This window comes from Mus caroli, unplaced genomic scaffold (assembly GCF_978045245.1).
Source record: "Mus caroli unplaced genomic scaffold, Mus_caroli_1 scaffold_1, whole genome shotgun sequence".
NCBI lineage: Eukaryota > Metazoa > Chordata > Mammalia > Rodentia > Muridae > Mus > Mus caroli.
The window spans coordinates 11731348-11745230 of NW_028227256.1; the positions used below are offsets into that span (position 1 = coordinate 11731348).

The window sequence follows — 13883 nt, forward strand, 5'->3', positions numbered from 1 at the left end:
AGGCAGAAGTGTCTTGCTACCCACTCTCTGCTCCATCCATTGCTAAGAGAGGAGATCAGATACTGTGTGTGTTTTTCCCCAAAGGCAAACTCCTGCTGTTAATTGTCCCATGGTTCTTCTTATCAAAGTCATGAAGATTCTAAAGCTGTTTCAAATAGAATCTTTTCAGGTCAAAGGGAACAATGGCTGTTTCTATACATGCTAGGCAGTTGCTCTACCATTTACTTACATCCTCATACATCTCTTTTATTATGCTATCTATCTATCTATCTATCTACCTATCATGTATGTGCATGTGCGTGCATGCGTGTGTGTGTGGTGTGAGTTGGCACACACATGACACAGTACACTGTTGGTGGTCAGTGGATAATGGACAGCTTAAGGAAATTAATGCTCTCCTTCCACCATGTGGGTTCTGGGGACCAACTCAAATTATTAGGCTTTACCCATTGAACCATCTTGTTAGCTGACCTCAGCCCTCTTACTCTTAATTTTGAGAAAGGGTCTCAATGAGTTGTCCAGGCTAAACATAAGCTTACGTTGTAGCCCAGGTAAATCTTCTGCTTCAGCTGTCTGAGTATCAGCAATGATCTCAAAGGCAGAGGACAAGGCTCGAGCCTCATGGGAATCACAGCTCCTGTGCTAATTATGTTTTCCGGGATACACTGATTTCTTCCTCTGTTTACTTTCTGGACATTTTTTAAAAGTCATGCATTCAAAGATTTCTCTGTAGTAAGTTTCACTATTGGAGAGAAAAGAAAAATAGCCCCTAAAACTTCCAGAATACAGAAAGATACATTTTCAGTGGCAAGTGCAGAGATGTTTGCCCCTGTTTGCCCCAGTGGATAGGTCTATACTGAAGGGATGTCCCACTGAAAGAAGACACAGCCAGACATTCTGTTACAAAAGGAGCCACATGCTAGATTCCTGGAAGTGAGAAGGCAGTTGTGAGTTTACCTGGTTTTGCTAACTATGACTAAGTTGACTTTCTGAGTCATAAGTTTAACATCTTCCAGGAGAGTCAAGCAAAATTCCCTCCTGGTACCTTTTAAAATCTGATGTGTTCCACTCAGTTCTTCTTTTGACGGAAAGGAGATTTTTTTTTCCTACTCTTTGATGAAACATTTTTATCACCAAACCAAACAAAAATCTTGTGCCTGTAAAAATCCCTTTAAAATTGCAAAACATCACTGTTGTTGCTGTCTGTTGAAGGAGCCACCAGACTAAAATGAAAAAACAAAAAACAAAAACAAAAACCTTGAAGCCCAGAGCAAAAGATTATATATAAAATCAATTGAGCATCCAGGACCAAGGTATGCCCAATGTTTCAAAATTACAGTGCCAAGGTCACTTCTTCTGAAACACTCATCTTAGGAAGAGTCTGTGGACAGGGACTTTTGCTCTCATCTGATGAGTCACCATCACTGCTCCACCAATAGCAAAGAGCTCTGGTCCCTTAGAAAGCCCCCAGCAGAGTGTTTTCAGTTTACTCATCCCTTGTCATTCAGCAACTTTAGCACCATCAGCCTTTACCCTTTGCTCTCAGAGCAGAATCAAGACGGTGGTATCCCAAGCATGGGCTCCTTGTGACTGCCTAACTTCCAAAAACCTCTAGGTAGTTCCCAGTCCCCATCTCTGTATTTCTCATTCATATCTCTGAAAGAAAATGATGGTGGGTGGGAGTTGGAGGAAGCTTTGGGATATCTGTCTGTCTGTCTTTCTGTCTTTCCTCCCTCAATCCCTCTCTCTCTCTCTCTCTCTCTCTCTCTCTCTCTCTCTCTCTTTCCTTTGTTCTAAGGACACAGCATGCTTGAGTCATAGTGGCAAAGAAAGGAGAACTTGGAGGTCCTCCATGGCAATTCTTGCCCTAGAGATTCAGCAATTTAATCTAGGGTTTATGAGAAATGGAACTCCTCCTTTTTATCTTTGGTTTTCTTTGTTGTTTTATTTTTCCCCTTTCGGAATTTTTTGTTACATTCTGTTTGTTCATTCTGAAGATCCAGAGTAGCTGGGGATGACTGAATTCCTGATGCATCACTGGAATTTCAGGCATATGAAACACCCATGTTCATATACTGCTGTGGATTGAGCTCAAGGGTTCCTGACCACTCACTGGGCAGTAGCTATGACTCTAAGCTATAGTTCCACATCTCTCCTTTACCATTACTATATCTTGCTAGAAACTTTTCACTAAATCCATGAGGCAGAAAATTCTTGAGATTTTTTTCTTCTGTATCGATTATAGAATTACATACAGTCTGCTGTTAAAAGTGACTTCAAAGGACATGATGGCAATAGTGTTCATGTGAGTCAGTGGGTTGAAAGTCTGTGTGCTTGTTTGTGGGGCACCCTGAGAATAAAATTATGAGAAAATAACCCATTTTTAATATTGATCTTTGAAAATCTGCTCTATCTCTTTATTTATCCAAATTCTTACTATTGTCAATATTCAATGTAACTTCTTTTGTGGGTCTGTTTGCTCCTTTGAGATACTTGTTACAAGGGCAATCCCACCACTGAACCCACTCACTCCCCTGTGAGGTTTTCTTCGTTATTTGCTTTATATAAGCTAATGTCCTACAGTTCTGGAAAGTGGTCAGCTTGTAATCTTTGTTCTCCAGCCTCTGAGAGAGTGGAATGACAGGCTGTAGTACCCACCTGGCTTTGGGTCTATTCTAAAGACTGAACTATTAAATGTCATCTCCCCTAAGGCTTGCCGCTGCCTCCGGATTTCCTCTCTCTTCCAGTGTTACTGACTACATAAGCATTGCAGTTGCTGGACTATGCTCCAGTGCTTGCTCCGGAACCACTCTTTTGAGATGAAGAAACTGAGATTAGAAGAAATAAATTTACATTTGCTGCATATAGTGCAGTAAAACACTTAAATTCTAACATGGGATCTGAGGAATTTCTGGTTTCTATTCATCTTATCCAGGGTCACTATGGCTGTTACTATCACCATGGCCCAAACAACTTGGGAAGGAAAGGATCAGCTTGCACTTCCACATCATCACTGTTCATCACTGAAGGAAGTCAGGACAAGAACTCAGACAGGGCAGGAATCTGAAAGCAAGCACTGATGCAGAGGCCATGGAGAACTGAGGCTTACTGGTTTGCTCATCATGGCCTGATCAGTCTGCTTTCTCATAGAACCCAGGACCACCAGCCCAGGAATGGCCCATCCACAATGGGCTGGGCCCTCCCTCATCAATCACTAATAACGAATGCCCTACAGCAGGGTCTTATGGAAGCATTATCTCAGTTGAAATTCCCTACTTTCACATGACTGTGGCTTATATCAAGTTGACATAAATTTATCAAGCACAATTGACCCTTTGTCAACTTGACATACAAACACATATCTGTTAAGCCATAGCCTTTCCTTTTTGGTCAGCCCCCAAGATCACAAGTAAATATCAACATTACAATGTTAACATTTCAAATTTAAAAGACTCACAGTCTTTAGAGATTCAAACATTTAACAATTCAGTCTCCTTTAAAATCCAGTCTAAATCTAAATAGAAACAAATCTTAGCTGTGTAAATTACTCAATGCCCAATGTCTGGTATTGACTTACAATCTTCTGGGTCACTTCTTGGGCTTTACCCTCTACAGAAGACACGGCTTGTCTTCTACCTTCCTGCTGACTCCACTCTACTGCTGCTGCTGTTCTTGGTGGTCATTCCATGGTATTGGCATTTCCAAAATGCTGGGATCTTTGCTGCAACAGGGTTGCACTTTTCACCAATAGCCTCTCTTGGGGTCTCTTTATGGTACCAAGCCTCAACTTCTCTCCATGACCCCTTCAATTCTGGGATTTCAACTGCTACTGAGGCAGCATCTTCTCCAATGGCCCACTCTGACCACTCACACTGCCAAGTCTCAAACGTTGTTCATGACTCCTGCAAGCCTTCAAAACCAGTACCACCTGGGTGACTCTTACACTACCGAGATCTACAGCCAGCAGGATGTACATCCTTGGCAGCCTCTAGAGCACAGCTTCTGTGTGCTTACTCTGAGGAAGTCTTCCAATCATCTCCGTGAAGCTGAGGTTTCTCCTTAATCAGCACTAACTTCTCAGCTCCATCTGAGCAGTGTCAACTACCCCCATAAAGCAAAAGTTTCACTTTGGTGGTTCTGGTTTCTTGTTTTTTTTTTTTTTTTTTTTTTTGGTTTTTCGAGACAGGGTTTCTCTGTATAGCTCTGGCTGTCCTGGAACTCACTTTGTAGACCAGGCTGGCCTCGAACTCAGAAATCCGCCTGCCTCTGCCTCCCGAGTGCTGGTATTAAAGGCGTGCGCCACCACGCCCGGCTCTGGTTTCTTGTTAATCACAGACAATTTTTCAGTCCCCAGCTGACCAAAACCATAGATTCTTAATGACTCTGATAGTGACTCTCAAATCTCCTGGAATTTTACAAGCCAAGCCTCCATCGTTTGCAGTTCTTTTAACATTCTTATCTTCCATGTTCCCACAAAACAGTTTACAGAGCTCTCAGCTCAATGGCTTTTCTATCCCAGAGCTCTCAAGTCTTCCCACAATCCTCTCTGAAACACATGGCTATGTCTTTCATAGCAATAACCTACAACTTGCAACAATTCCTGTTCCAGTAATGGTTACTATTGCTCTGATGAAATATGGTGAACAAAAGCAAGTGTGGGTGAAAAGGGTCCACTTGGCTTATATTCCTGTATAATTACTGCTTATGTAATGAGGTTAGAACAGGAACTCACACAGGGCAGAGACCTGGAGACAGGCTCTATTGCTGAGGCCAGGAAGGGGTGCTGCTTAATGGCTTGCTCCTCATGGCTTGCCCAACCTGCTTCCTTGTAGAACCCAGGACCTTCATCACAGGGATGGCCCTACCCACAGTGCTGTGGACCCTCCCTCATCAATCACTAATTAAAAAAAAATGTTCTACAGACGGATCTTATGGTAGCATTTTCTCTATGGAAGTTTCCTCCTTTCAGTTGAGTTCAGCTTGTGTCAGATTGGCATAAAACTAGCCTGCACACTATTTTTTCAGTTCATTTGTTTGTCTGTTTTTTGAGACAGGGTCTTATGCTGTTGTCCATGCTGGACTAGAACTCACGGCAATCCTTTTGCGTTCTCCTTCTTCCACCATGTTAAGAAACATTATATTTCTTATGATTCATCACTGCTCACTTCCCCCTCATGGTTACACCCTGCCAAAATCTTCCCCTATCCCCTCCCCTTCTCCTCTGAGAGGGTGGGGCCCCACTTGGTATCCCCCCCCCCACCCTAGCACATCAAGTCTCTGCAGGGTTAGGTACATCCTTTCTCATTGAGATTAGACAAGGCAGCCCAGCTAGAACATATCCCATGAACAAACAACAGCTTTTGAGGTAGGTCTCGCTTCAGTTGTTTGGGACCCACATGAAGACCAGCAAGCTGCACATCTGCTACGTATGTGCTGGGGGAGGGGGCTCTGCTCAGCCTATGTATGCTCTTTGGTTGGTGGTTCAGTCTCTGAGAGCACAAAGGGTCCAATACCCAACAAGGGTCTAAGTTAATTGATTCTGTTCATCTTCCTGTGCAGTTCTTATCCCCCTGGGGTTGCAATCCTTTTCCTCCTACTCTTCAGTAAGAATCTTCTTGGAAACACCCTTACTTTGTATTTTAAAACTTTGTTTAAGACAGGGACACTCTTTCTGAGGCTGTGTGATCTTTATACTCAGGACAATCCTCCTGTGTTAGCCTGCCTAGTGCTGGGCTGACAGTGTGTGAGTCAGTCACTACACCAGATAACACCGGTTCTCAACCGTCATAGCAGGCAGTGAGAAGGAGCCAGGCTTGCTGGAACCTTTGGAGATCATCTTCACTACAGCAGACCCTGGTCCTCTGCTGTTCAGACCTCACAGCTGAATTACCCAGCATGCTTGGGGTTCTTGCCATTAGTCATTTTGGGTTCCCCTTTGTCTGAAAGCCCATGCCACAGAAAAACCAATGTCATCACCTCTCAACCTCCAGCTCTTAACTGAGCCCAGGACGGACCAGCCTTCTCTGGACTGAACACAAGCTCCAGAAACTGTGTCAGGAGACGGTTCTCTGGGGTTTGGGTTAGTTTAGTTCAAAACAAGAAGTCATGTTACCCAGCCCATCTCACCTCTTAACAAAAATCCAGCTGTGTTTTCTCAATGGTCAAGTATTTTGATTTTAGGGAGTCACAGGAAGAATCTCAGTCTAGCAGGTACTTAGGTACTTTCATCCTTCACACTTTTACAATGCTCTAAAAAAATGAGTTTTGTTTACAGAGGGTCTGCTGACTGACAAAGAATACAGACCTTGTAGCTCTTGGAAAAAAAACAGGACATGATGCCAAACTTGTGGTGGTGGGATTGAACAGGAGTTTTGGGGCAGGGAAGGGCGGAGTACAATACAGATACAATTCCTATAGCTTTGATCTAAGAGCTATGGACTCCAGAGTGTGGGGTTGGAGGAGTTACCCTTGTAAATAGTAGGGTATGGGTCAGGCTGGAGAAGGTGTGTGTGTGTGTGTGTTTGTGTGTGTGTGAGAGAGAGAGAGAGACAGAGAGAGAGAGAGAGAGAGAGAGACTGACAGACAGAGAGAAACAAACACAGAAACACATAGAGGCCGAGTAATGAGGATTGAAAATTATTAACTACTATATTTATTTTAGATGTGTTTGTATCCCACCCCCAACCCCTAGGCAACCCTAACCTCAAACGGTTTCACCTTTACCAGACTTCTAGTTCTTGCTTTCCAGGGGGACGCTGGAAAGATCAGAAACAGAGTATTTTGATTTGATATGGTGGCTCATCCTGGCAGCCATGCCGGTAATCCCAGCACTAACCGGGCAGCATGAAGAGGATTGTGAATTCAGTGGCGGCTGCGCTTACATAGTGAGCTTCTCATATATGTCTGTATACAGAGTGGTGATGAGGAAGAGATATTGGAAATCTGACTAAACATTGCCATCCTTCCTACATAATGACAGTCACTGAGAGGAAAGTCCTACATATTTATAGTTGATTTCCACACCTAACAGCCTTAGGAAGAACTTTACAATGCATGTTTTGTCCATAAAAATAAATTTATTTACATCTGTTAGTTACCATGGTAGTGCAGCATTGCCAGGACCACTAAGCACCATGTACTGGGTAGAAACCAGTATAATAGAGAGACCAGCCCCAGCCCCAGCCACCCACCACACACAGTCCTTGGACCAGGAAGAATAGTACATCCCTGGAAGATCACGAACCGCACAGAAGGCTATGCTGTGGCAGGGTGAGACAATTAGAGCGGTGAAGCACATGTCCCCAAATAGGGGACAGTGTGAGTGGGAAGGAGCTGAGACCCCATAAACAAGCTGCACTCACTGAATGGAGACCAGCAGGGCAGGTGGCCCCAACACTGATTAAACAGAGGAGGGAGCTCAGGAAATGAACCCCAGCCTGCAGAGATTTCAAGCAAAACCAGCACCTGGTGTTAATGTCTCCATCTCAACATGTCCTGCCCGGGGAGAGTATGCCACTGTCTTTAGCAACACTGCCCTTAGGGACGGGCCCCTGAAGAGCTCTAATGCCAAGGCTTGCTTTCTAGTGCTGGGAAACAGCTCGCATCCACAGTCACAGAAGGACCTGGCTGTGCAGGACCTTGCCATCAACCATAGGGCAATCAGGATGAGCTTCAAAACCAACGCGTTTCTGCACTGGACTCAGATAGCAGGCAGGGGGGTTGTGATCAGAGCTAAAGCCCTAGGTTTGTACCTAGTCCACGTATTCTTTCTTCCCCTGAAACTGGGCTGTCTTTGGTTACAGAAGTTTGCACTGATTCGGGGCACCCATGGCCACCTGTGCTCCAGGAGGGCAAACCACACTTGTCTCCTGTCTTGTTCACGGGCCCAGGGAAAGGAGAAGGTCCAGAATCCAGTGGGACTTCCTTGGCCCAGTCCTTTGCGTTTACCACAATCCATCTAACTGTCCTGTCCGTCTAAGCGGAAGTTCCGCAAAGCCTGTTGGCTGCAGAAACGTCTTTGCTGTCAGAGTCTGGGCGTCCAGAGACCACGAATGGCCACGTCTGAAAAAATTGAAATGAGCATCAGTTACGGAGGAGAAACGATCACAAAATGAAACCACTTTCCCAAGGGAACCCCGGAGGTCCCTCGCTTTTATTAGCGTTCTGGAAATGTGTGTGTGTCTTGTCCTTCGATTAGAATTTTAATCCTACTGGTTACTGATTATTTGAGAGCCTTCATGCTTTCCTCATGGGTTGCCCACATGATTTTTCTGTGAACAGTGCGAGAGTTTAGAATTCTGTGATTTAATGTCCCCTCCCTCATACACACATACACGCTGCCTTCCTTTTTTAAATAAGTCTGGATGAGATTTTTCCCAAGCTCAGGGAGCTGGCAGGTTAGACAGGGACTTTCCGGACAGTCGCGTCCAGGAAAACTATGCTGCATTAATGTTTTCTTTTGTTTAAGCCACTCAAACGTTTATTTTAAAAAGTTAGGTTCTCCCAATCTCCCCCTTCCCCCTTTAAAGAAAACAGCACTGGCGATTCAACCCTGCTAGGTTGTTGTCTGGAAAAAGTTGGGCAACTGAGTTTCTCTTTGTTTGGTTGATTGGTTTTGTTTTTGGTTTGGTTTTTCCAATTTGGCCTAAAAACTTAGAAATACTCCCAAGTGGGAAGCCACACTTTATCCCGGAAGTAGGGTGTTAACAGATAGCAGTCGCCAGGCAAAGGACCAGGACATTTTCAGATGGCTGGATGATTTTCTCCCAGCAAATGGCTGGCTCCTCTTGCCTTGATTCGGAGGTCACTGAACCAGATTCCTTACCACTGGTTCCAGAAACCTCCCCTCTTGGCTCTTCGTCTGGGGCCGAGCCAGCCCTGGGCCCCGGTAGCGCTCTGGGCTGCTGTCCCCCGGCCTCGAGCGCAGCATCCCTACCAGGTTCACAGGGTGCACATAGCTGTCCTCGTAGCGGTCCTCCTGAAGCAGCTGGCGCAGGTGCGCGATGTAGCTGGAAGCCAGGCGCAGCGTGTCCAGTTTGGAAAGCTTGGTGTCCGGCGGCACCCAGGGCAGGCTGGTCTTCAGTCTGGAGAAGGCTTTGCTCAGCACGCGCATCCGGGCGCGTTCGCGGGCGTTGGCCGCGTTCCGCTGCGACTGCTTGCACTCTGCGGCCGAGCCCTTGGGCGGGAGCGGCTTCTTCCCCGTGCCGCCTGCGCGGCCACCTGCGCCGCCAGCGTCAGCCCCACGGAGCCGCTTCCTCTTGCATCCTCCCGCGGCTCCCAGGGAGCCGGGCTCCTCTTCGCCGTCCGGGTCCTCTTCCTCCGCAGAAGAAATGTCGCTGGGCGAGCCGTAACCGCGCTCCATGTGGAGCAGGGGCGGCCTCTTGGAGGCCGGGGCCGGGTAGACCCTCTGCAGCCCCCTCATCTCCGTGTCTTCGGGGTCACTCACCGAGCCGGTGGACATCGCCTATTTCCCGGCGCCCACGCGCGCCCGCCTTTCTCCTCCCCGGCCAGTCTCGCTTTCTCTGGCTTCTCTCTGACAGAGGATGGGGTGTGGGAGAGCCCAGGGGAGGACCAGAGACCAGGGCTTGCCTCCGCACTGAGGCTCCCCTGGGCGCCTGGAGTGGGCGCGATCTGCTGCTGACCCTGTAGCCCAGGGCTCTGCTGAACTTGACTCCGGATCCAGAAGTACAGCCGTGAGCTGAGCCTTTTGACAGGGCTATTTATCTGTACTCTTAGGGAAAAGCCACCTCCCTCCCCTTCGGCAAAGTAGAGGAGGTTTGAAAGGGGGACAAGAGGTGGGGCAGGGGCGTGGAAAGGGTGGGGATCGTTTTTTTTTTTTTTTTTTTCCCTGAACCCTGCGGTTAGTGGGGCGGGGGCAAGGAATGTTTGCGCGCAAAGCAAAGACTTAGGCCTCTACACCCACGACTGACCCTCAGAGTATCTGTGCGAGGTAAGTGAGATTTGGGAGCAAAAAGAAAAGATCTTGTTCCTACTCATCCCGTTTTCACCTGCAGCTTGTCTTAGTGGGAATTGAAGAATCTGAGCATGCCCAGCGCGGCTTGTCTCCCAGTGTGTTCCTGGGGACCTGTCATTCAAGTTCATCACTCAAGATGTGTGTTTGCTTATCCAAGGCTTCATAGAACGAGTACAGAGAAAGAGCAAAAACTAAGGAGCAGCTCCAGCAACCCATCTCTTGACCCCCCCCGCCCCCCCTCCCGCCACCGCTTTTATAATTCACACCGTGGCGCTTCTTTTCTACTTTGTCGTGTTTTATCTTCAAGCAACTTCTGAAACTTACATGTTACGATGTCCATCTTGCAAAACCACGGGGAGAGCAAATAAGTAGGATCAGGAATCTGTGTGTTTGTAGCATTTCAGTAGCCACAAGCCTCCTAACCACACATCAAGCGATGCTATTTTCCACTGTTGTAAGAGTTCCCCCGCGTGATTAAGTTGTGGACTCAGACCCAACGCTTTGAGAGCAAGTTCTTAGATGCAGAATAGTATGTCAGCACAGTTGCCTTGCCAAAATTAAAGAGAAAGGAAAGGGGAAAAGCAAAGAAAAGAAAGACCAATAACAACCAAAACAAAAAGGACTACCAAGCAGCCTCTAGAATTGTGCTGCATTTCAAGTCACAACAAAACACCTTGCCTTCCCCAACCCCAGAGCGGACAAAACAAGGTGGAAGGCAGGCCAAGGGTGCTCAAGCTGAAGGGCTTTGTTAGCAAACAGACAGGTGTCAGCCAGGACTCCCGCTGTGCCACAGACTGAGGTGCCCTTAAAGGGTTGGGGTTTGACTGTCTTGGCTGAGCAGAAGCTGAGTTTCTTTTCTGTTCCACTCTGTTGTCTTCTTGTACTTCTCCTCTCACAGGTTCCAGATGAGAGTGGGTCAAGCACATACGCGGATGCAGAAGCTGCCTAGCAAATTCTAGTCTTTACAGCAGAACGAATAACTGAGCCCTGCCTGAGCCTGAAGTATCATAGCAGGTGGCTGGCAGGGGTTGATTTGGCCCTTCAGGCTTCCCTCCACCTTGTCTCAAGGTGATACTTCCCACTTAGGGGTACTGTGTACAGCCACCCCTACTTGCTACCGTTCCTGAAGTTTTCTTGTACCTTTTGTCTTTGGTTGGGGGTAGGGTAAGAGAGGTTCTCATCGTGAGACAATTTGAGTAAAAAAGTCCTTTGCTCTCAGATTTTCTGGGTTGGGGAAATGCAGCTGTATTTGGCAGAGAGTTGGGTTTTGTTTTGTTTTTGTTTTGTTTTTTGTTTTTGGACTGCTTAAACTTGACTGTAGGCAAGCCTGGTCAGGCAAAAGGGGGCGGGGTGGAGATGGGGGTGCAGGCAGAAAGATGGAAGGCAGAGGTGTTACATATAGATGACTTTAAGCTATCACTATAAATACATACTCTCACACATTAGGGGCAGGCATATAGGTTTAAAAAATCTGGGTTGTTTATACAGGTGCAGAACAAAGCTTTTCCTTAGGAAAGATTAATGGTGGGGGCATGCGGCATTTCTCTAAACAGTTCCCCAAACTGCCCAACCTCAGCGCTGAGGATCATGGCTGCTTTCTCCTCCGTGTATTCTCCGGAGCACCCTCCTTCTCCTCCCTCCCAGGCTTCCCTTCTGTCTGTCTCTTCACTGCGACTGCGACTGACCAACTACAGACTGACTACCTAGCTTTTGGGAATGAAACCTCTCTACACACCTTTACGAATCCTACTCTCCTTTCTCTTTCATTTTTTGTGAGCATTTTATTTCTAGTCTGGCTGTGACTTTGTCCTTTTGCCTTCTTCTGGCCTCAGATGTGAGAGGGAGATGAGTGGACCACCTCTGCGTTCCATATTAGTGAGCAGCTGCAGCTTGGGCTGTGTTGCAGTGTCCAGCATTTGTTCCTCTTCACACATTCGCAGTGCTTGACTTTCCTTCTCCTCGAAGCATCCTGAAAGCCCAGAGAGCACAGCACAGCGCAGCTTTCTTGAGTGCCTATATTTTCCCACTGTTTTGATGTAACCGCATATTGTAGGTGAACGGTAATGTCTTTATTTTTCCATTAATAAAGCACTCTGAAATCAATTCTCCTTGCCTATAATTTAAAAATTATAGACTTGTAAAAGCCATAGCCATACTATGGTCTATTACTTATAGTCAGTCTAGATGTTTTTAACCATATTTCTTCTAACTGTGCAGTGGTGAGTGAGGACAACTGATACTATATTATAAAATAGCATTAATATGTTTTATTATATTTCCCCATTCTTGTTTTCTTGCTGCCTACTTTTGGTAATTTCCTTTCACCTATTAATTTTTTTCAGTCAAAGTCTTGCTATATATCCCTGGTTGACTTGGTGCCTTTTACATATTCCAGGCTGGATACAGGTGGGACACTTTCTGTCTCACCATCCCAAGTGGGAGGGTTGCCAGGACACATCACTATACTCAGCTATTGAAAAATATGCATATATATATAATTTTGAAATAGAAACTATTTATTTATAACATGTATGTGTAAGAGGAGAAAAAGAGAGTACAAGAGAGAGAATATTATGTGTATGTAATTCTGGACCTAGAACCTAGGCCTTGCATGTATCAGACAGATGCTTTAGCACTGAGCTATGCCCCCAGCCCATGTTAACTTTTTGTGATGAGAAAGGAAGCTTGGGAGCAGCTGCCCATGTAAGATTTATCGCAGATGGTCACTTAGTGCTAACTTTTATTATTCCTCTAGAACCTTGTTTATTTAGAAGGCAATGCTTGTGCCTCCCCCCCCCACCCGCTGCTCCCCCCAACCACAGCATCAGGGCTTGCTCTGGGCTCTAACTAGCACTAAGATGTTTAAGGTTTACTATCTCATCCCCAAACAGTTTCTACATCTCCCATAAGGGCTCTCACTGAAAGAAAGGCAAACGGGACTTCATTAGAAACTTTCTCCTCACTCTATCCCCCACCCCACCACTACAAAACAGAAGCACTTCTTCAGTTCTTACTTACTTTCCAAACTGGACATAAAGGGGGGACTTGATGTCATGATTAAAAATACTGGAGTGTACAGGAGGGCAACTTTGTGGGGTAGGATACTGAGAAGCCCTTATGTTACAGAACATTTAAAATGCAGAGCTTTTAAGGGAGCTGGTAGCTGGGGTGACATGTACAGAAAACACAGACACATTCATTGTCACCTCCCATCCTGCTCTGCAGCAAGTCCTTGGTATAAACCACTGGAGATGGGTGGGGTTGGGTGGGACTCCTCTATTCTCTGTGGCCAAATGAAAACCATACAGTATGCAGTTGCAGACTAAACTCTTATGGGGAATGTATCTAGGTGGGCGGTCCCCTTCCTATATCAGTCTTAGAGATGCTTCTGTCCACAGCCTCTTTCTATCTTGTTCTGTCCCATTGGATTGGAAGAATTTCACATACATTTTGACGACTGTACCTTAATCTAGAAAAAAAAATGAAAATTTAAGAGCATTCGTGGGCTACATAAAAGACCCCGCACTGGTGACTACCGAGTGTTTGCAGAGTAGCTAGTCAATAGTCCAGGTCCGTGTCCAATATATTGAATATTGACGATGTAAATGAATGAAAAAATGGAAAATGCTTCATCAACATACCAAGCATGGTACACAATTGGGAGTAAAATACAATCAGAAAATGTCACCCTTTTAATTATAAGGTTGTTGTTGAAAACTTAAGAATTATTTAAATTTTTGATAAAACATTTCTTCTGTATGACTAAGGTTGGGATTCACTATGCAGCCAGGAGCTGAGCCTCCAGTTTGCTGTGGCAAGGCATTTGTCAAGCTGACTCCTGGCTCCTGGAAGGGCACATTCTGGAGGAAACACCTGAGAGGCGGTGCACAGCAGAAAGAAGTAACATTGG

At 45.9% G+C, this 13883-nt stretch overlaps 1 protein-coding gene across 1 annotated transcript; it reads right to left on the bottom strand.

Moving 5' to 3' along the window:
- Positions 1–7200: 7200 nt before the first annotated feature.
- Positions 7201–9671, bottom strand: Msc (musculin). The gene is made up of 2 exons (XM_021174122.2): positions 8936–9671; positions 7201–8061 (listed from the first exon to the last, which is right to left on the bottom strand). The coding sequence occupies exons 1-2, from the start codon at positions 9458–9460 to the stop codon at positions 7975–7977; spliced, it is 612 nt and encodes a 203-aa protein (XP_021029781.1). The 5' UTR covers positions 9461–9671; the 3' UTR covers positions 7201–7974.
- Between the last annotated feature and the right edge of the window lie 4212 nt (positions 9672–13883).

What these genes read in the sequence shown, in the direction of transcription:
- Msc (XM_021174122.2), bottom strand. Translation starts at nt 9,460, where the DNA reads ATGTCCACCGGCTCGGTGAGTGACCCCGAAGACACGGAGATGAGGGGG. An exon ending in ATGTGCACCCTGTGAACCTG is followed by an intron (nt 8,062 to 8,935) that starts GTAGGGATGCTG and finishes CAATTTTTTCAG; the next exon opens with ACGTGGCCATTCGTGGTCTC.